The 22,581-nt window shown below is 45.3% G+C and overlaps 2 protein-coding genes across 2 annotated transcripts in view; both read left to right on the top strand.

The window, feature by feature from the left end:
* LOC143292284 (uncharacterized) overlaps window positions 1-12,471 on the top strand; it is a 33,131-nt gene extending 20,660 nt beyond the window's left edge. Inside the window, exons 4-6 of the mRNA XM_076602470.1 lie at window positions 8,257-8,387; window positions 9,052-9,131; window positions 12,340-12,471. Of these exons, the coding sequence (XP_076458585.1) occupies window positions 8,257-8,387; window positions 9,052-9,131; window positions 12,340-12,471 (343 nt within the window). The remainder of the gene's footprint in view (window positions 1-8,256; window positions 8,388-9,051; window positions 9,132-12,339) is intronic.
* A 4,982-nt stretch (window positions 12,472-17,453) lies between these two features.
* LOC143292283 (tolloid-like protein 2) overlaps window positions 17,454-22,581 on the top strand; it is a 69,296-nt gene continuing 64,168 nt past the window's right edge. Inside the window, exons 1-2 of the mRNA XM_076602469.1 lie at window positions 17,454-17,600; window positions 21,888-22,071. The gene's annotated coding sequence lies outside the window, so the exon portion shown is untranslated. The remainder of the gene's footprint in view (window positions 17,601-21,887; window positions 22,072-22,581) is intronic.

Below are 22,581 nucleotides of genomic sequence, written 5' to 3'. Positions count from 1 at the left end.
TGACTCATAGCTGTTTTTCATTTTAACGTGATTTTACTGCCTTTGTAGTATCATTTAGTTACATAGAGTTTGTTTTGTTTGGATTTCTTCTGCCAGCATGCATCACTTTACATTTGTCAATTGAAATACAGTCTTTTTAGCTGTCCAAGCCTGGAGCATGTCTTAAGATATATTTTGGTTGATTTTACGCAGTCTGGGTGGTCGTTTTTAAAGATAGTAAAAGTATTAGTCCTAGAATACTTCCCTGTGGGATTCTACTTCCATGTCTATGCCCACAAGAAATGTTACCAGAAGCGGACGGATCATCAAGATTGCAGCCCGAAACCGAGACTGACTTTCTTCTGTCCACGAAACTTGGAAAAAAAAGTCATAATTTTAGTGTTTTGTTCTTTGAGTTTAAAGTTTGACAAGAACTGTTCCAAACAGCATTGTTTGATTGAAGAATCATTATAAAACACCTTGTTTTATTGAACTGTCAGTCTAACTATCTACGTCTGTGGTCCCGTCATGGACATAGGCCATCAACATGAGCTCTGCAGGCACCCCAGTCCTGGGCAAGTCGCTCCAGCTGTCCCCAGGTACGGCCCCTTCTCCTGATGTCTGTCTATAGATATCGGGGCCAGCTGTTCCTTGGACGGCCTCTTTTTCTTTTCCTCTGAGGGTTCCAGGTGAGGGCTTGTCTCGTGATGCTGGATGCAGGTTTTCTGAATGTGTGGCCAATCCACCGCCAGCGTCTTCAGAGGATGTCTTCATTCACAGGCTGTTGGTTGGTTCGCTGTCACATGTTTTGGTTACTGATGGTATTTGGCCAGCGAATCCGTAGTATTGTTCTCAGACGTCTGGATTTTCTTCGCGGTTGTGGCAGTGGTTCTCCAGGTCTCAGCTCCATACAGTAGTACTGGCATCACGGTGGTGTTAAGGATCCTGATCTTGGTGTTGATGGTCAGATTTGAGGAGCTCCATGTTTTTCAGCGGTCGAAAAGCTGCTCTTGCGTTGCCAGTCCTCACTTTCACATCAGCATCTGTGCCACCCTGCTTGTTGACAATGCTGCCGAGGTACGTGAAGCTCTCCACATCCTCCAGTGCTTCACCGTCGAGGGTCATGGGGGCGGTGTTGACTGTTTGCCCTGAGAACTTTGCTCTTTCCTCTGTGTGTATTCAGTCCGATGCATGCTGTGTATTCCACAAGGGTGTTGTCTCACTCTGGTCTGTACCTGGAAAACATCAGTGAGCTGTTGGCTGTGAACTACTCTGCACATCATTCCTTTGTAGGTGTTTCTGATGATGGTGATTTTGGAAGGACTCCATAGTGCCTCAACAGCTTCTACAATGTCTGCCTGTCAATACTGTCAAATGTCTTCTCGTAGTCGATGAAGTTGACGTAGAGCGGTGAGTTCCATTCCAGTGACTGTTCCAGGATGATACGCAGAGTCGCAGTCTAGTCAGTGCAAGATCTTTCCTGTCTAAACCCTGCTTGCTGGTTTCGTACTGTGGATCAACGACCTCTTTCAATCTATTCAGGATTACCCAGTTGAATACCTTCCCTGGGATGGACAGCAGCAACTGTCAGAGAATACCTTTTTTTCGGAAGTTTGATAAGGTATCCCTCCTTCCAATCAGTTGGGACTTCCTCTTCTTCCAATATCTTTTTGAAGGGTGGGTGCAGCATCTCCATGTTGGTCTCAGCGTCCGCCTTAAGTGCCTCTGCCGGGATACTGTCGGGTCTTGCAGACTTGCCATTTCTCAGCTGTTTGATGGCCCTACGAATCTCTTCCTTAGTAGGTGGGCTATCGTTGATGGGTAGGTCGCTGTGAGCTCGTTGGATATCAGATGGGTCCTGTGGTGCTGGTCTGTTCAGCAGTTTCTCGAAGTGCTCCACCCATCTGTTCCTCTGAACTTCCTCATCCGGAACGATCTTCCCTTCTTTGTCCTTCACTGGTCGTTCTGGTTTGCTGAACCTTCCTGACAACTTGTTGATGGTAGTAAAAAGCTCTTGCGTGTTTCCTTGGTAAGCTGCTTCTTCTGCTTCGTCTACCTGTGTTTCTAAATACTTTTGTTTGTCTTCTCTGATACTTCGCTTGACAGCTCCTGTTTGCCTCAGTGTGTTCTCTTTGTGTCTTGGCCTGTCTAGCTCTTGTGCGGCTGTTGACCTCTGCCTTCTTCATCTTCCTTTCTTCTATATTCCCTAAGGTCTCTGCTGTGATCCACTCCTTGTGGCTGTGTTTCTTAGGGCCCAGAACTTCCTACCATGGTGTTGTAATTGCCTTTCTTACTATTTGCCACCTTTCATCAATGGTTTCCTCTTCTCCAATCATCTCTTGCAGCACTTGGAATCTGCTGGAGAGCATGATCTTAAACTCTTCCAACTTGGTGGTGTCTTTGAAGAGAGTGGTGTTGTACCGTTGGCACTTGTTGGTTTCTCCTGTCCAGTTCCTTCTTGACTTCAGCTTCAACTGGGCAACAAGAAGATGGTTGTCTGAAGCAACGTCGGCTCTTCGTTTTACATCTTCTAAAACTGATGCACATGTGGTCGATCTGGTTCTCCGTGGTATGGTCCCTTGATAACCAGGTAGCCTTGTGGATCCTCTTGTGCTTGAAGATGCTCCCTCCATTGACGAGGTTGCTTGTGGCGCTTAGGTCTGCAAATCTCTCTCCGTTGTCATTCCTGGTGCACAGACCTGCTGCCCCATGATCTCTTCGTAGCGCATGTTGTTGCTGCCAATCATGGCGTTAAAATCTCCCATGACGATGATGATGCTCCGCCTTGGACATCTCTGTATGATTGTAGACAGTCTGTTGTAGAAGTCCTCCTTTGCCTCCTCATCACTGTCATTTGTAGGGGCGTTGCACTAGATGACATCCTTGTTGATCCTCCTCTATTTGGTTCGGAAGGAGGCTGTGATGATCCAGGGTCCATGTGCTTCCCATCCTATGAGGGCTTCCTGGGCTGTCTTAGACAATGGCAGAGCCATCCCTTGGGTGTGCAGTGCGTAGTCATCTTCCTGACGCGAGAACATCAGCAACTCTCCTGTGACTAGCCTCTTCTGGCCGGAATCAGTCCATCTCGACTTGCTGATTCCCAGTATGGTGAAGTGGTAGTTACTCATCTCAGTTGCAACTTGTGCTGTCTTTCCAGCTTCGAACATGGTTCTGACGTTCCATGCTCTTATGGTAATGGTTGTACTGGTAGAGATGATGTCAGTCGGCCTGATAGTTTCCAGCTGATCCTGACCCAGTTGAATCTGTATCAAAAGAGTTTTCACAATGGACTTGTGCTGGAGAACTGGACACACAGCTTCTTAAAACCCATACCAAAACCAGGAAAGGACGATCGTCAGGTAAGCGGCTACCGAATCCTAACCATGCAAAACATTGTTGGAAAGCTCATGGAACGCACAGTCTCCCCTGAAATTAAAGTGGTTACAGAACAGATAAGTGTACATGGGAAAATGTGGCTGCTTTCGCATAGGAGGTATATGAAGGATTTCAAAGAAAAGAAGGAACACTAGCAGTAGCAATCGACCTTGAAGATGCTTACAATAAAGTTTAGTTTGCGCACCTCATGGAGCTGCTATTAAGGTATGGAGTAAAGTTGACACTGACAAGATGGATAACAGCAGCGCTTCAGGAAAGAACCATCGTCCTACGCCTCGGAGACTGGATCTCTGCACCTTCTAAACTTTCCACGAGACTGCCACAAGGGTCTCCACTCTCTCCTGTCCTCTACAACATCTACACGAATGGCCTAGCTCGGGTGCTTACTCTTGCGGATGATGGCCTGGTCTTCAAAACTTCGAAAGATGCTCAAGAAAGAACTAAAGCCGTCCAGAAACAACTGAACAATATCGCTCAATGGCGCAAGGACACAGGATCTTCCATCAATCCAAACGTTGCTGTGGACCGTCAACAACAAAACCTCGAGCAAATCACCACCGCCTGTGTCATTCGCCGGAATTCAGATCGAGAAAACCGAATGCCTACGCTACCTAGGAATACAGTTCGACAGGATGCTGACCTTCAGAAAACATACGGAAAATACTGTTCTCAAATGCAGAAAAAGTCTTTCAGTCTTAAAGGCAATGCCAACAAAAGGTATCGAACAACGCCAACTATTCCTGCTATATCAATCACCCGTTCGTCGTGTGATCGACTAAGGACTTGGGCAAACAACACCGTCTCAAAGCAGCCTTCTAAAATTACAAAGAGTTTAAAATGAAGCTATGAGGCTGATCCTTGGAACAACAAAAGACACGCCTACGGAAACCATGCGATACCTGCTTGACCTTCCTTCAATACAGGCCAGAAACAAGTTAGAACAGGTTAATTAAGACCTACTTCAGAGCATTAGAAACCCCACTAAACCCCCTGCATGATGAAGTCAAGAAACCAAAAGGCAGCCGTCTAGGACGAGGAAGATCATGGATGGGGCAACCAGAAGACACAATCCAGCTTGTATGCCGACTACAAGACCTGAAAGAAACAATGGGAGGAAAATCCCAAAAACCTCAATCATCTATTCAACACAGCCATTTCACCCACTCTAGGAAGACATTATCGGGAATGGCCAGAGGGCAAAACTGATGCAGAAGTGAAGCTACTCATAGAAGAAAACAGTAAAGAAGAGGACATCATCATATAAACAGACGGCTCAGGCACCAAAGTCCAATCCAGTTGGGGATTCACTGCGAAACAAAATGGAAAAAACAATTCGGGAAGAGAATGCTGCCCACAGAGTCATAACCTCCAGCCCAACGATGGAAGTTGAAGCTGTGACACACCATGCTCTCCAGTGGCTATCATCTATCCATATGCCTGGAAACCAACATGTCATGATTCTAACGGACTCGATGAACCTCATACAGAAAATTGAAAGTGGAATGGGAAGCCCAGAGTGGCATAAGGCAATGCGCAAATTTCAGATTCAAAAACTTACATGGTCATACTGCCCGGGATATGCAGGTTTTCAGGAAAATGAGCGAGCTAACATACTTGTTGGTAACACAACAACAACGAACGGCCTACATCTAGGAAAATCGGAAATCCTCAGAAAAGTCAAAGAATATCAAAAAGAACAGGTACAAAGCCATCACACCATCGATCGCCTCAAAGAAATAAAGGTAGAGAGAGAGGGAGGGGCCGTAAGTCTAGCATGAAAGGAAGAGTACGATGCTTTGCAAATCGAATGATTATTGGCATCGTTTCCAAACCAACATTGCGCAGATTTCTTCAAAACGGAACAGAATCTCTTTTCCAAATACAATAGACTGAGCAGCACGCTGGACACCACGTTCCTGGCATCAGAGATCTTTTCCCATCCCTCTTGCGGCCAATCAGTGGCAGCCTGTGTGAGTGTGCGCGTGTGTGTATGTGTATTTGTGTGCGTGTGTGCGTGCGCATGTATGTAATTGTACACATGTGTCAGGAGAGCTCTGTGCACGCGCGTGTATGTGTGTATGTCTGTATGTTTGTGTGCGTGTGTGAGTATGTAAGTGTACACATGTCAGGAGAGCTCTGTGCACGTGCGTGCGCGCGCGCGCGCGCCTGTATGTGTAGAGGATGAGGTGTGTGTGTATGCATGTCTGTGTTGTGGGAGCAGTGGAATATTGGAACGTGCGGGTGTGCATATATATGCTTGTGTGTGTGTGTGTGTGAGGGGGGGGGGGGGGGGGGGGAAGTGAGGTGGGGGATTGGAGGGGGCGGGGTAGGGCATGGACGTGTGTGTGTGTGCTTGTGTGTGTGTGTGTATGTGCCGTGGAAGCTGCGATACGTAGGCAAGGAATGAGTGTGTGGGGGGGGGGGGGGGGGGGGGGGGGGTGCAGTGTAATGTGTGTGTGTGTGTGTGTCGGGGCTCGTGTACGTTTATGTGTATTTGTTTGCGCTTTCACATCTGTGAAGCTGCGTGTTTCTTGCATATCTGTTACGCATGTGTGTGTACTTATGTGTATGTTTTACATTTATTTGCTTATTATTATTATTATCATAATTATTATTATTTCATTATTTTTAAATCTAGATATCCTTTACTTCTTTATTTGTTTGTTTGTTTTTTTCTCAAGGCCTGGCTAAGCGCGTTGGGTTACGCTTCTGGTCAGGCAATTGCTTGGCAGACGTGGTGTAGCGTATATGGATTTGTCCGAACGCAGTGACGCCTCCTTGAGCTACTGATACTGATACTGACCCTGGCACCACCCGGCTTCATCAGTTCTCCAGCTGGAGATCCATCTCCACCCAAGTCCAGATTGTCGTTTTGAACTCTCGTCGGCGTTTCTGTAGCGGTAGTTTCGTTTTCCGGTGAAGGGTTGCAAGCCCTTTGCCCAACATTTCTCCTTTCTCAGGCGAGCTTAGGACAGTCCATGGCGGAGTTATTGAACTATTTATAACAAGGAAAATACCTTCCTCTTCGGTTTTTCAAGAGACTATGAAACAATAAAATTGGCACTTTTGGGTTGTTCTATATTCCATTTAAAAGGAGGGAGATGTTATGATATTACAAAGTATGAAACTATTCTGAACTTAGCTCCCTTGACTACCGCGATTCCTATTTCAGCCCTTTCAGAAGATTAAAACTAAATGAAGCGCTTTACATAAATATATTTAATATTTAGAAATAGAATGACTGTAGTACAGGCCCCAGCGAAAAAATCAGTTAGTAAATCTTAGTTCTCTTTGACTGTATTAGCATCATATATATTCTATATGTCTGACAAAATTATGAATAGTCAACTTTATTAGCATTGAAACTACTATAAAGTAACAAGATAAATAACCGGGTTTAATATCGATGCGATGTAATACCGGCTGATTCCTAAGTTGTGATATCAAATGTAAATGGGCCTATTTGTTGAGTTAGGAGTCACTACAGGCTATATATTTTTTAAAATACTTTCTTTCTTTTACATCAGCATGTTCAGTTTATTGTTATTAATTACACTGTATTCTGTGTTGTTGGATCTAAGTTGAAATACAAAATGAGCTTTTGGCATTGGACTCTTAACTCGGCCTTTGTCCTTTATTCTTCGTTGGATGTGGTCTGTTTTATCGTTCACGGTGTATGTTACTGTCATTGAGTGTGGTCTGTTGTATCATCCACGCTGTTTGTTACTTCTGTCAGTTGCTCGTTAAGTGTTTGGATTTGGACTCAAACCTAGTGGGTCATCAGCATCTAGTTAAATCAGTGCATGCACTGACAGTCTGATCGCTCTCTCTCTCTCGCAGTCTCTCTCTGTAGATATATATATATATATATATATATATATATATATATATATATATATATATATATGAATATGATTTAAAAAAAACAACAACAAACAAAAAAAACAAACAAAAAACAAATAAACAAACAAAAACAACAACTGTCCGACAGCAAATATTTCGGCGTTTGCCTTCCTCAATGCTTGTGAATGAAAGTGGCGTATTACAGAAACACGTCATCACGACAATGACGTGTTTCTACAATGACGTCTAAGTCAGACTGAATCCAATTCGCCTTCCTTCAAATCCCCCCATCCCTCTCCCCCCCGCCCCCCACCCCCCCTTTTTTTTTCATTTCCCCCTGCCTTTTCTCCCTCTCTCTCCCTCCCTGACTTGTCCTGTAGAATTAATAGTGTTGAGACCTTGAGGCTAGAGCTTGCTGATCCATAACTCTTCTCTTGTGTGTCTGTGAGCGTGGTTGTCTGTGAGGACCCGCTCTATGGGCATGCACCTCATGTCACGCAGTGAATCATCTTTTGCATTGAAATGTCTGGTGACATGGGTGCTGGTGTTCTCAGGATGTGTGTCCTGTGGAGGTAGAAACGTGTTCTTAGTTTATTTTTTGTTTCTCCTACATATTGGGCCCCACGACACTGCTGACAGAAGAGCAGGTATATGATGTTTCAAGACCTGCATGTCATGCTATGTCTGATGTGGTCTGGTGGTGTTGCTGGAGAAACCTTTGCCCTCCACCAAATGTTCCCAACAGATGACGCAGCCTGTTCATAACAATAATGATAATAATTAATAATAATGTACATTTGTAGAGCACTTTGTACTTGCATTTTTATTTCTTTTTATCACAACAGATTTCTCTGTGTGAAATTCGGGCTGCTCTCCACAGGGAGAGCGCGTCGCTACACTACAGCGCCACCCTTTTTTTTTTTTTTTTTTTTTTTTTTTTTTGTGCATTTTTTCCTGCGCGCAGTTTTATTTGTTTTTCCTATCGAAGTGGATTTTTCTATCTACGCAATATATATATATATTGTAACTGCTTTTCAGATTCTGTTGGTATGACAGCTTTTGGCCCGTGCGGTCTGTCAACAACTCACTTGTGGTCCGGGTGTCTCTGAGTAAAGACACATACTACTCCTTATTTTCTGCCCACTACACGTCCATCAATGCACAAAACGGTACGTCTTAACAATAATGATAATAACAATGTTAATAATAATGTACATTTGTATAGCACTTTTTTGTTTTTTTTGTTTTTTTTTTTGTTTTTTTTTATCATAACAGATTTCTCTGTGAAAATCGGGCTACACTGCAGCGCCATCCATTTTTTGTAATTTTTCCTGCGTGCAGTTTTATTTGTTTTTCCTATCGAAATGGATTTTTCTACGGAATTTTGCCAGGATCAGCCTTTTTTTGGCCGTAGGTTCTTTTACGTGTGCCAAGTGCATGCTGCACACGGGACCTCGGTTTATCGTCTCAGCCGAATGACTAGCGTCCAGACCACCACTTAAGGTCTAGTGGAGGGTAAGAAAATATGGGCGGTTGAGTCGTGATTCGAACCAGCGCGCTCAGATTCTCTCGCTACCTAGGCGGACGCGTTACCTCTTGGCCATCACTCCATTCCCTGCGGCTCTAAGCGCCTTTAACAGTACATCTATTATAAATAATAAACAGGGATATAATCATGATGATGTTCGTACTTCGGATTCGAAGATGACCATGGCTTCAAACATCAGATGGAAGATCGGTGGCTGTGGGTCCGGAAATGACTGATGAGGCCAATCCGGGCCTTGAAGGCTCGCCCACTTGTGGGACACAAGTGAGTGGGTGCTGTCGTGGCAGTGGATGCTGCTCGGGCCTTGTGCACAGCATGCTTTCGTTGCGCCTCGGTGATGCGCCTGGCTTCAGTTGCACGGGCTCCTGTAGTGGTCTTGATGCGCCAAGCTGGACGGTCCAGAGCAAGCGTCTTCCACGTGTTGATGTCGGTGCCCAGGTCTTTGAAGGACTAAGCACTTGCCCTGACTAAATGGGATATCATGGGAGCCTACCTTAATTCAGGACGGAAGAGTACAAAGAGAAGGTTAGGAATCGAAAAGAGAACTGACTCTGTTTTATCATCGTTAAATTTTAGTTTGTTATTTTTCATCTAGCATTTTATATCATGTGTACATTTTTCCAGAACATGAAGAAGTTCTTGTGCATTCTCTGGTGGTGCTAATTTTTGTACCTGAGTATCATCTGCAAACAACTGATGAGCAACATTGTGGTTCTGGATGATACGTCTTCTTTCACTTTTAAAGTTTTTCCCCCAAGAAAAAATGGGAACATGTATATCAAAATTACACAATATAGCCCACAATATATAATAGAGATGGAGACTGCATGGCATGTTTCATATGCACCGTATCCTCCCACATTTTGCAACTTTCTGTAGCTTTGATTTCCAGAAACCATCAGCAGACGTATGCGGCGCCATGTTCTTGAAGGATGCCTACCTTTGGGAAGTGGACTTCACTATGTGCTGCAATGTTGGAATTCAGTCTTGGATGTTCATGCGCAGGTAGAGCTGGGTGTTGTTTTGGGCTATCAATGTCTGCTGTATCGAGCATAGTTCTGATGTTCCAGCATGCGAGCTTTATTTCTTGCACATCTTGTGAAGCAGTTGGTGTGTACCTTTTCTTTATTGTTGTTCAACTGCATTTGATGATACCCGTTGACTGCAGCTAACCGACTGAGGTAAATGGAAACGAGAGTTGGTCAGGCCACCCATTCTAGGCCCCGTCCCCATATGGAGCAGGCAGTAATGTTTCCGGGAAAGGCTGCTTGGTCGTTCAGAGTGCTGCTGAATGTTGTCGCAAGGGTCGATATTCGACGACCCATACACCTGAATTACTGCATGCAGTATCGGAATTGCGGCTTCAGTGTCATTTTCCACCAGCGGTTTCGCCCCGTTCCAATCACTGCAGGGTTTGATGAATGGTTGGGGAGAGGGTCATAGGACAAGGGCGTGATCTATGAGCCTGCACAATGGAGTTTTTGGTGGAGTGCAGTGTCTGACTGGCAACCAAATTCATAGGAAGATACTCAAATGAATGACAGTAGTTAAAGCTGAAAGGAAGCCACTGACAGGAAACTGTGTGGTTTGCACTGACCCCAACATTGCATCCAACATTGCATTGTCAAAGACCACCAAACAGGGACGGTCACAAGGAGATCCTTGGGTGGCACAGACACACTCACCAGGAACCCTACCCCTACCCCAAACCCATTCAACTTACATAAAAAATTGTGTTACCTTTAAAATTGATTTGAGTTTCCCATCCACTTGCACCTGGACACATTTGAATTCATTCCTCACCACATAAAGTGAACCTCGCCCTTGTGAATAATGAAGACAATTTGAAAATGATTCTTAACGTATTCAACCCTTGGGGTTTACAGCCTCGACAGGCTTCCCTGCCATACTGATACAGAAAAAACGCAGAAAATACTGAGATCGACTATCTTTTTCCTCTAAATTGGAACGTGTGGACACAGCCTGAAATACTGTAGAAGGTAGTTCTCTTTGCTTGCGATTATGCACATGTACGGATATGGAAACTGCTTTGACGTAGAAAAATGTGTTTGGTTTTAAGATTGATGTGATTCCATTCCATATATTGATGGACCCATCTGGATTCATTCCCCGCCACACAAATGACATTCACCCATGAGAATACGGATGCAGGGTTCAGTGAGTCAAATGACAAATAAGCAAAGTTCATTTCTGGTATTGACATGTATAAACAATAAAACAATATAACTCGCAGTAAAATATGGATTTGTTAATACTTGATTGGATTTCCCTGGCTGAATATCTCGTAGTATCCGATTTCATTCGTTCAAGTATCATGAAAATATCTAGAACTGTGATTAATCATGATTAAAGAAGATGACCAACTAATCTGTTGCAGTCACATGCTTAGCAAAAAGGAAACACCAGCTTCTGCCAGGTGTACCTTTATTCATTCGGTTGTTGTGTGAATAGCAACAGCATGGCTGAAATTACTAACATTTTATGTGAAAGTGTTTTGGGTTAGATCGTCTTTGGAACAAATTAGAAGTATAATCATCATTTGTCAAAATTGTGTATTTGTTTTTAAAAAAATGAAGTTAATTTGTTATTGAAATATACATTTGGTGTCATATATTGTACCATGTCAAACTGATGTAAACTAGGCCTATCGGTTTGCTTTGCTTGGCCAAATTTTGCGCAGCTAACAGTGAAAAGACGACCCGTCTTGCCCGGTTCGTTCTTAGCCAAACAAACGCCACTAAAAGCTACAAGTGCTCAATCATTTCCTTTGGCCAAGGCTTTCGACGCCATCTTGTCAGGTTTACGCTCTGTCTCGTCTTACGCTTTTTTTTTTTTTTGCTATTAAGCATGTTCATTTGGCCTTTTTTTTTGCTGCATGCGGCTTGATTTTATTGTATTCTTACCTTTTGTGTACTTGATTCGACTGGGCCCCCTCGAATCATACTTTTTTCTGTACCTCTCAGTCGATCCTGTCTTTCCTTTCTCTGTTGGGGATCGGATTTTCGCTGGGTGCCTAAGTGCGGTTACCCTGCCTCGTGTGCTATCACTCGCCAGCAGGAATCATGATGCTGCGATCAAGACTCGGCAAGAGACTCTCCCAGCCCTGGAGCTCATGATTTCTTCCAACACGGACCGCTACGATGCGTCTTTAGACATGGATTGCGGAGGCGACACTCCTACCATAACAACGGTCATGAAGGGGACCGGGGGGAAAGGGGTACGAGCGTCGCCTCCCAATGTGTCCCAGCGCGAGGCAGGAAAAAGAGGGACTGGCAAGTCCTGTCTTGGTGGTGGGGACTCACAGCTAGGCACAAACTCCCAAGTGGAAGCCGCGCCCAGCCGTTACGCTGGTCCCCACTCAGAGACTGCCCTCAGGGGCCCCATTGCTGTTCCCCCTCCTCCCTCCACTGCCGACCCCCCTCCCCCACCTCCATCTGTGGGGGAGAAAGTTTTGGTTCTGGGGGGAGGGGGACCTCTACTTTGCCCACCCTGGGCCAAGCCACCCCAGTCTCCCACAGGAGGGGATTCAGGGCGTGTGGCCACCTGCTTTGCAGGTCTTCCCGCTATCCGGCCAGTCTCACCTGCTGGTGCAGGCCAGCGTGTGTCAGGTGGTTCCAGGCAGTCAGCCCGCTCATCTTCTGGCGGGACTGACACCCAAGTTGGATCCGACTTCCTGGTCAGGTTGAGCTCCTCGACCAATATTGCCACTCAGTTCACGAATCGGGCCTTTGTCAACCCACAAGTGACCTCCACAGTCACAACCACCTTCTTGTCAGGACCAATGGCTGCCGAGTCACCCTGCTCGGTCCGGGGGAGCCTGCAGTTCCCACCTACCCAGCCCTCGATCCTACAGGGAAATGAGTAGGTGTTTGTCCCCTCACAGCACTCATGGGTCCCTCTTGCATCCAGGGATGCCCTCACCACCTTGGTCCACACTCTCCCCGCCCGATTCAACAGCTACGGCCATGGTCCCCGCTTGGGATCGTCCCAGCTCGTCCCTCTGGGCTGACAACAGCTCACAGGACACCCCAGGGGGTATATCCACTTGGGATGGCACCCAGCAGGGGATGGACTGGGAGCAAGAGTGGGAGCCTCTGTGTTCGGAGGAGGACGAACAAGTGGATGAGGACTCTTTGCCCCCATCCCAGGGGGACAGATTGAGCCCACACTTCCCTAGGGACCAGCCTGAACCAAACTCGGGTCACACATGCTGAATTGGTCCCTCAGGCTACTTTGTCACCCTTGGCCCTCCTTAGGCAATGTGACTCTAACTCCAGAACCACCAGACTACTCAGAGTGCCAGAAATGGTGCAGGAATGGCTTAATAAGCCAGCCCGCACTGTCCGGGGTGCTGCTTCCATCCCTCCTCCAGGCAGGGAGTCCCTTTTTGCCCCGGGCACCTTTTTCCTGGGCAAGTTCCTTAAGGATTCCTCCAAAGGCGGGTGTGGTCCTTGTACACACAGGACCACCCTGCCTACATGGAAGCGGAGCCCTCCGTGCAGAACAGGATGTTGGTCTCACAGCACAGCACCTTCCCCACTTCAGCTAATCTATCCTTTAAAACATTTGCAGAGTGGGACAGATTCGCCAGCCGCTGCCTCCTTGAGGTTTCCATGCCTTATACTTTCTTCGACGCGTTCCTCCACAAGGCCAATGAGCTGTGGTTAATCAGGACACGGGGTCACCTTCCTCTGTCCCACTCGGCCTCTTCACCGACCAGAGGTTAAACACTTTTGGCATTAGGGTAGCCTCTGGTCTCACAGTGGCCGCAGACACAGCTACCAGTCTTCACTTCAGTACTGTGCTGGCTCTGTGTGATGCCGTTCTCCACCTCTCCAACATTCCATTAGAGGAGAGGGCTGCCCTGTGGTCCATCCCAGTGCAGCAGCACTCCCTCTTCGGCCAGTATGCGCCCCATTTTGTCAGCCACAAGGCAGAGACAAACTGAGAGGTGGCTTCATATTTATTCCACACCTCCCAGGGGCACCAGGGTTCGCTGCCATTGAAGAAGTCGGCCACCAGGGCCTCTCCATACGCCACGCCACCTAAGTCGAAGTGGTGTGCGCAGAATCAACGGCAGAGGAATAAACCACCTATGTCCGTCCAAGCCGACCAGCCATGCCGAAGGCCAGAAGGCAGCACTCCCAATGACTGGGCCCCGATTCAGCACCGCCAGTCGTAGAGTCCCTCCAAGTAGGAAACTTGCACATCAGTGGCGTGCTCTGGGACTCAACGACTGGATTGTGTCGGTGCTAGAGTTGGGGTAAATGCTGCCTTGGGCGGAGGACCACACCTACTCCTCATAGGGGCGATATCTCAACTCTTGGACCCGGGGCCCAGTTTTTACGGCCGGTTGTTCGTGATTCCAAAGGTCTCGAGGAGGGTAGAGACCAGTCTTGGACTTGTTCCCCCCTCAACAAATTCCTCCCCAAAATCAAATTCAAGATGGACACACAGGCGCAAATTCGAGAGACCATTGAACAAGGCGACTGGGCTACCTCTATCAATCTCAAAGATCCTCATCATATCCTCATCCATCCAGCGTCCCGTCGGTACCTGAGGTTTGTGTGGAAGGTGTTCCAGTTCTTGGCCCTCCCATTTGGTCTGTCCCTTGCCCCTTTCCTGTTTACCATGGTGGTGCGGGAATTGGTGTCCATCGTCCGGTCGGAATCCATTCGTCTCTGTGTGTACCTGGACGACTGGCTTATTCTGGCCCAGTCGCAGGCCCTGTGCCAAAGGCATACAGCCAGACTTTTGGACCTTTGCTCCCAACTGGGCTTCCTCACAAACCAGGAGAAATGCGATCTATCCCCACGTCAGTCCTTCGACTTCTTAGGGATGAGATTCGACATGCGGTCCATGATAGTCTCTCCGACGCCAGATCGCTGGGACTGACTGGCAGACCTCAGCCACTTGCGCCATTCCTCCAGAGCAACAGCACAGACACTTTCATCTCTCCTGGGCATGATGGAGTCCATGACATATCTCATTCCCCTGGGCAGGGTTCTCAAGCGTCCTCTTCAGAGGGCACTGAGGCTATGGTGGTCCCAGAGAACCCAACCATGGGATACCCAGATATGTCTGGGCGGGTGGTTCCCCGAGGTGACAGAGTGGCTAACCACCCCTCTTTGGACACGGGGTGCCCATAGCCCCACCTACACTTCAGGTGTCACTCTTCACAGACGCCTCTTTCCTGGGCTGGGGAGCCCACATGGACTCACTCCATGCAGCAGGGACCTGGTCCCCTGGAGGAGCCCCTATGCCACATCAATTTTCTGGAACTGGAGGCAGTTTGCAGGGCTCCCCTGCACTTCATGGAGCAGGCCACTGGCAAGACCATCTGTTTAGTGGTCAGCGAGGCTCTAAGCACCATAATTTCATTTTCATTTTCAAGACCATCTGCTTGTTCACGTACAACACGACGGTCGCATGTTACGTGAACAAAGGGAGGGGAGCACATTCGGCAGACCTCTCCCTGCGGACCGAGGCTCTCCTCCATTGGTGCCACAGCAAGGGCATTGCACTTTCAGCGAAACACATTGCAGGAAAAGCCAACATCTTGGCAGATGCACTCAGCTGATCCAAGAGTGTCATCCACACAGAGTGGACCCTGGACAAGGACACCCTCCATGGGGTGTGGGAGCGGTGGTTTCTGCCGATGGTGGACCTCTTCACCAAAAAGTTCAGCAAGAGACTTCCCACTTATGTCTCTCCAGTCGCCGACCCGGAAGCGTGGGCAGTGGCTGCTCGGTCTCCAGACTGGAGCAGTCTGATTGCCTACGCATTTCCTCTTCCAATTCTGTCCAAGGTGATCCGGAAAGCCAGATTGGAATGCCCGCAGCTGATTCTCATTGCGCTGAAATGGCGAGCCCAGGTATCTGGACCTTCAGTCCATGACACGCATTCCACCCCTGGAACTCGAAACTAAGCCTCATCTGCTGAGGCAGCCTCGTTCGAGGATTCCTCATTCCAATCCTCAACTGCTCCACCTGCGCATGTGGCTGCTGTGCAGTTGAAACTGTCAGCATCACCATTGAAGTCTTCGACCCCTCGGTTGGTCTATGTGTTGGCGGCGCTTACCAAGGGGGGATGCCTCCTCTGACCTCCTCTCCATAGTCTCCAAAGCAAGGAAGGCGGGAACTGAGGCTTTGTATGACTTTCGCTGGAAGAAATGGTTGTGGTGGTGTATGGCTCAGGATGTTCCCCCTACTAACCCTAAGAGCATGCAGCTGGCCAACTTTCTGGCTCACTGCTCCTTGGTTCTCAACCTGTCTGCTAGTTCTGTGCAAGGGTACAGGTCTGCCATCTGTTCCACAATCAAACAGCTAGGTGGTCCTGCCTTTGAAGCGGATTTCCTGCTCAGAGGCCTCTCTGACGGGAGCTAGAAACCCCAGGAGAGTGCCCCTGTGGGACTTGTTCCTGGTGCTGGATTTCATTCGAAAGCAACCCTTCAAGCTTTTGGGTACTATTCCTTTTGACTTACTCACCCTCAAGACTACCTTCTTCTGTTGCTGGCCACGGGCCATCGTAGAAGCAAGATACATGGTCTTAGTGGAATGCCACAAGATCTGGCCTTCCACAGAGATGGTTTCATCACCCTCCATTTCCTTCCAGAGTTCCTGGCTAAGAACCAAAACCCCAAGGTCCCTTCCCCGTCTCTGAGGGTCAGACCTTTGTCTGATATTCTTGCCCAAGATGATGAGGATAGGAATCTCTCAAATACTATTGGGATAGGTCTTGCCACAGGCGTTCTTTTCAGAGACGTCTTCTCATCTCCCTCAATGAGAATTACAAGAATGACATCGCTGCAGGCACCATTTCCTGCTGGTTTTCCCAAGTCATTCTTAGAGCCTACTCTCATTCTCACAGGGATATCAGCTGTCTTAATCCCAGAGCACACGAAGTGCAGGCCATAGCCACTTCGGCTGCTTTCCAGCACTCAGTGCCACTGCAGCATGTCTTGGAGGCAGCCTTCTGTCGGTCTGAGAATCCCTTCATCAACTTCTATCTCAGGGATTTCCGTATGACCAGGGCTGACGGTTCCAAAGGGATTTCCTTTGTCACGGCAAACACTGCCGTCTCGCTTACAAGGGCTCCCCATGCGAACCAGTAGGTGTTGCCCTCCTCCATTTGCTTTAAATTCTGCATCAGTTTGACATGGTACAGTATACGACACCAAAAGGAGGAGTTTGTATTATACTCCATATTATACTCCATGTTTGGTGGTACGTATACTTACCATGTCAAACTCGAATGCCCGCCCGTGCGTCCCCGCGTCTCTGCCGTGGTTCTCATGAGGCATTTTCTCGATGGCCATGGAATGATTCAGTGCTTGTAGCTTTTAGAGGCGTTTGATTGGCTAAGAGCGGACCGGGCAAGACGGGTCATCTTTTCACTGTTAGCCGCGCGAAATTTGGCGAAGCGGATTAAACCTATAGGCCTAGTTTGCATCAGTTTGACATGGTAAGTATATGTATCACTAAACATGGAGTATAATACAAACTCTTCCTATTTAGAAGCCCCCATTAAAATCCTGACTTTTGCCTTGAACAGAGACCGCTTTGAATAACTATGTAATTGTCTTAACATTTTGCCTATGTAATTGTTTTGTTTTCCAGTCGTGAATTGTGGCCGAACAATTGTTGCAACAGCAGGAGAGATTACATCACCCAACTATCCTGATAACTACGCCGCCTTCTCAGAGTGCCGGTGGACCATCAGTGTGGATCCAAACTATATTTTGAATCTTGCCATCCACGACATCGATATCCCCTGTTCTTATGGATCCCAGAGCAATGCCTTTGGTTCACTATGGGTATGAACTTTGTTTACTCTGGCGATAACACATATATGTAAAATGGCTCACTTAACATTGTTTTGTCAGTGTTGCCAGATGTGAGACTTAAATAGTGTAGCCCACAGATCGAAAAAGAGAATGGAATCTAGGTATTGCAAGCAAGAAGCATGTATTTCATTTGAAAAACAAAACAAAAAACAAACACCAAAAATGGACAGACTAGTACAATTTGCTGTAAATTTTAGATATTACATTTTACTAAAAAAAAAAAATCATGTGTTGTAGGCCTATGTCCATTAATGTTGGTGAATCATACTTAGAAGAGCTGTCTTTACCATGCACTTGTGATGGACAATGTACAGGCTGACAGCCTACATGATTAGTATTATAGTCGAATGCTTAGGATATTTCTGGATGTATGATTGTACTGATAGTAAATAAATTGCAGTGTCTGTTGGTGGGTAAGTACGTTTGTATGTGCACGCGTAGTTTCGTACTATTGCACACATTCGAAAACATTTCGCCTCAGGGTGAGTCCAATCGATTTTTCATTAAGTTGCATCTTTACATCATATTAGGTTATATTTGAGAGTTTTCCAGTGACCTGATGAGAAAATGACATTGTCTTTTGGGGCTGGATTTAGTATTCTTTTGTAGCCAGTTCGAGGGTTCTCGCACCGTGGTGTCAAGTCCAGACTTAAGAATTTTTGACTATCCTTTATTCGTAGATGGCAATGGAAAATCGGACTGGGCTGTAAAGAGTTCAAAGGAAATTGTATAACTAAACTGAATCCTACGAATAATCCCATATGATATTGATAAAAGATTGGAAAGACTGGCAGTCTTTACTTCTGTCTCGATAACTGAGAATTGACAAATATACAATTGATTTAATACGGAGAACTGATAACCCACTTTGAACAAATATAACAAGACTTCGTATTGGTGAAATTGATATGACACAGCACAACAGTTTTACAATAACAATATTTTGCGCATACAGCACCCATACAGAAGGATGAAATGTTCACATTCAAACACACGCATGTATACACGCTCTCTCTCTCTCTCTCTTATGGACAATTATGTCAACAATCCTACTTAACTTGACTTTATCTTACTGAATACGCATATATAGTTTAATTGTATGTCTAACGGCTATCGCACTACTTAATGATATACAACCACAATCAGTGTCCTGAATACTTTTTTTTTTTTTTCTTCTTTTTTTTTGGGGGGGGGGGGGGAGGCTTGGGAGGGGCTGTGTGTGTTTTTTTTGTTTTGGGGGGGTGCATGGTTTGATCTTTTTCCTTCATGATATGATGATGTTTGTATCATGATTATGTAGATGTACATGTTTATTATGTAGATGTTTAAATGTGAATGTGAATGTCATGTCTTTATTTCTTCATCTCTTTGCTACTTTGTGGATGTTTTGATTCATTTTCATTTTCCATTTGCCCTGAGGGCTGGATGAAAAAAAGCACATGTATGCTTATTCCACTTCCCTCAATAAAAAAAACAAACTTCGTTCGTTCTCTCTCTCTCTCTCTCTCTCTCTCTCTCTCTCGCCTCCCCCCCCGCAACCGCCCCCCCCCCCCACACACACACATACAGACCAAAGATTAAGATTTCATCCTGTTACACTTTTGTTTCCTATTTCATTCAATGTCTTTCTTCTGAATTCAACTTGAAATAAAGCAGTAATGGTTTATATGATACCATATCCAAAAACAAAATTGCTCACGCACATCGCACTTTACACTGACGTGTGATTCGTAATAATCACAATCGTTGGTTCCAGATTCTGGTACGTGGGCTGTAATATGTTGGAATATCCCCCTATACTAAGTATATTTCATGCCCTATTCTAGGAGGTAAAATCAAAAGCGAAATGTCAAAACAAAAAGCACATCGCTTTCATTACCGAGTTAAATATTGATTTAAACAATTCAGCAGAGCCAACCATGATGCATAACACAGTTTGTGCCTCACTCAGTCTTTAATTGCAATGTTCATAAGTATACCTGTCAGATGAAACCTGATATGGAATATGTTTGACTAATTCTCCCAGAATGGACAATTCACGTTCAGTATGTACACTTGAAACAAACAGGGTTAAATATGTATTGATTGTTATGGATTACTAAGCTCAGCTTAGCTTTGATTATTATTTTTTTTTAAAACATGGAAAGAAAGCATAACATTGAAAGATGTTGAAATAATCCCCCCTTAGTCCGCGCTTTCTTGCAACCCCATGCTTTGTCTCACTTTACGAAAAATGCGCGAATTTTAGAAAATATGTGAGAATGCGTTGAAATTGCCCCTTTTGTTCTTTAAAGAAAAATCTCCTTTTGTCATCGGGGTTAGTTTCTTGACTTCTTATGGCACAAATCTCATAGAAAAATGAAATATGTCATACTTACAATTGCAATTCACATAATACTTTAGAAATGTCTGAAATGACTGACGTTTTGGATATTTTGTTTGTTTATTATCATTTTTTTTATTACCGTGCATTTTTGTGTGTTTCTTTTTCAAACAGGCAAATGGGAGAAAAAGAAGACTTAAAGAGGGCGCCGACGACAACGACAATCATGATAATGACGTTAGCGAAGACGGTGATGACACTGAAACTGACACTTACAATAATTAGCTATCGCATGTCACATGGTAAAGATCTTTGTAATGTACCAAGCTCAAATTTACCATCGTAATTACGGAAAACATCAAAATTGTGTTAAACTTTTAACATATACAGGAAATGTAATACAAAAACTTGACCCTGATTTTCACAACGGATGTAAGGAATAATATCATCAGCTTGTCTATAAATATGTGACAGAAAAAAGTTGTTTCACACCGCTCTGCCTTCGCATAAAATGGAACCCAGGCAAATAAGGAAAAAGAAAAGAAAAAAAAAGAACACACACACACACACACAAACACACACACACACACACACACACAAGCGTTTAATTTGACTACAGTCGACGTGTTCACTGAAGTCATCGTCGTTGTTATCATGGTTGCCTCCTTTCTTTTTCTCTCCAGTATTCCTGAGATTTGTTTGGAGAAAAGAGAAGAAACAAACTACGTTGATAAATGAAATGTTTACGTTGAAAATACAGTGGACTTCCGACTCTTTCTTTGTTCAGTTCAGTTGCACAAGAAGGAGTCACTGCGTTCGGACTAACCCATATACGCTACACCACATCTGCTAAGCAGATGCCTGACCAGCAGGGGGAAAAATCTCGCAGTTAAGAGAAAGTGTGACAGGGGAACAACCACACTTTCTTGCAACCCTACGCTTTCTCGCAAAGTGAAATGAAATGAGGGGATTGTGACAAAGCGTAGGCAAAAACACCTCGCGCTTCCGTATCACAACATAATAACAATCACGTGGTCAATTTTCCATTGACACCCCCTCACCCCCCACATCACACATTCATCCTTCTGCCCTTGTTTTCTATTTTCATTTAGTTCTTGTCAAGTTTCCCCCTAATCCCTTTCTTCCTGCGTCGAAGACACACACACACACACACACACACACACGCACGCACGCATGCATGCACACAAACACACAGCACAGTGACCACGAGACCACGGGCGGTGGACCCAAAACAGGTGCTCAGGAATTTGTAACATCCTCAGAACCTAACTTTGTTAACTGGCAAAAAAAGAAGAAAAAAAAGACTGCATCAAGGATTTACATTCTCTCTAAGAATATCAAGTGCTTCATTACACTTTTGACCCCAAGGTCTTAATTCGTGAATAAATTTTTACCTCAGTGCCTAAAGCACTTGTACCACTTGCTTTTATTAACAAATCGAGTTCAGACCAAACTACTTTAACATAGCAAAGCTATACAAAAACTCCTCCCCTCACCAGTGGGCACCACCATCATGACATCAACGTTCAGACCAAAATACTGTAACATAGCCAGGCTATTCATAAACTCGGTAAAGTCGCACTTTAGCGTCCTAAATTCAGCACCAGTGGGCAACATATTCACGACATCAACCAAAATCGATGTTATGACAGTATCCACCCACAACTGTTCACAACACAAATAATGTTTTTAAAATAAACGACTACCGGAACCGGAACGGGAACCTTCCCACAAATTCACTCCACTTCATAGATCTAGAAATTTCTAACGAATGTATGTGTGTATATGACAAAGTGTTTAGCAAATGTAAAACTGGGAATATCTCGCTGAATATGTGTTTACAATCTGACATGTGTACGAATATCTTGATCAGTTTTGAAGCTAAACACTGCCTCGTATATTTTCAAAACCAGATTCACGATGGTGACAATACATTATCTCCTTTGCTGACTGGGCCATGGTGTGGTCATCATCAAGGAGAGAACGTCAGCAGTCCGTGGCGCTATGTCAAATCATCAAGCAACAGTGTCCTGGTCCAGTTTGTCACTGGGAACAACACAGTCTTTGGAAAGGGCTTCAACATAACCTGGACTGTTCGTACGTATGTTTGGCTCAATATGTAAACAACGTAATTTTGTATAGCATTATTACTAAAGAACACATGCAATCAAATGAACGATAACTTGATGATAATTAAATCGATAAACAACGAAAAGTTGACGTCTGGACAAGATCCGCCCACCGAAACGATGCGATGGCCTCCCAGCCGGACACACCGGCCAAGGACACTTGACACGGCATCCCATGAACTCGCCACAGATCACATAAAAATGAATCAAACACATGATATACTAAGCACTATGCCGACAAACCATTTCACACTCAGAGAGCCAGTCCGTGAAACAAACACCAATATTGGTTAATAAGCATAATATCCATCCATGATATCCAAATGCCTGTGTGATAAGAGTTTATCTTGCTTACGATCAGATGATACCTTGAAAATGATTTTGCCATATGTGCACGGACCGAGCCTGTGTGTGTATGTGTGTGTTTGAAAGAGTGTGAAAGAAACGAATTTTTATTTCACGAGGGCAGCGAGTACGC

Source organism: Babylonia areolata, chromosome 18, assembly GCF_041734735.1.
Source record: "Babylonia areolata isolate BAREFJ2019XMU chromosome 18, ASM4173473v1, whole genome shotgun sequence".
Taxonomy (NCBI): domain Eukaryota; kingdom Metazoa; phylum Mollusca; class Gastropoda; order Neogastropoda; family Buccinidae; genus Babylonia; species Babylonia areolata.
Note: the sequence above shows the minus strand (reverse complement) of the source record. Positions and strands in the feature narration are given on the sequence as shown.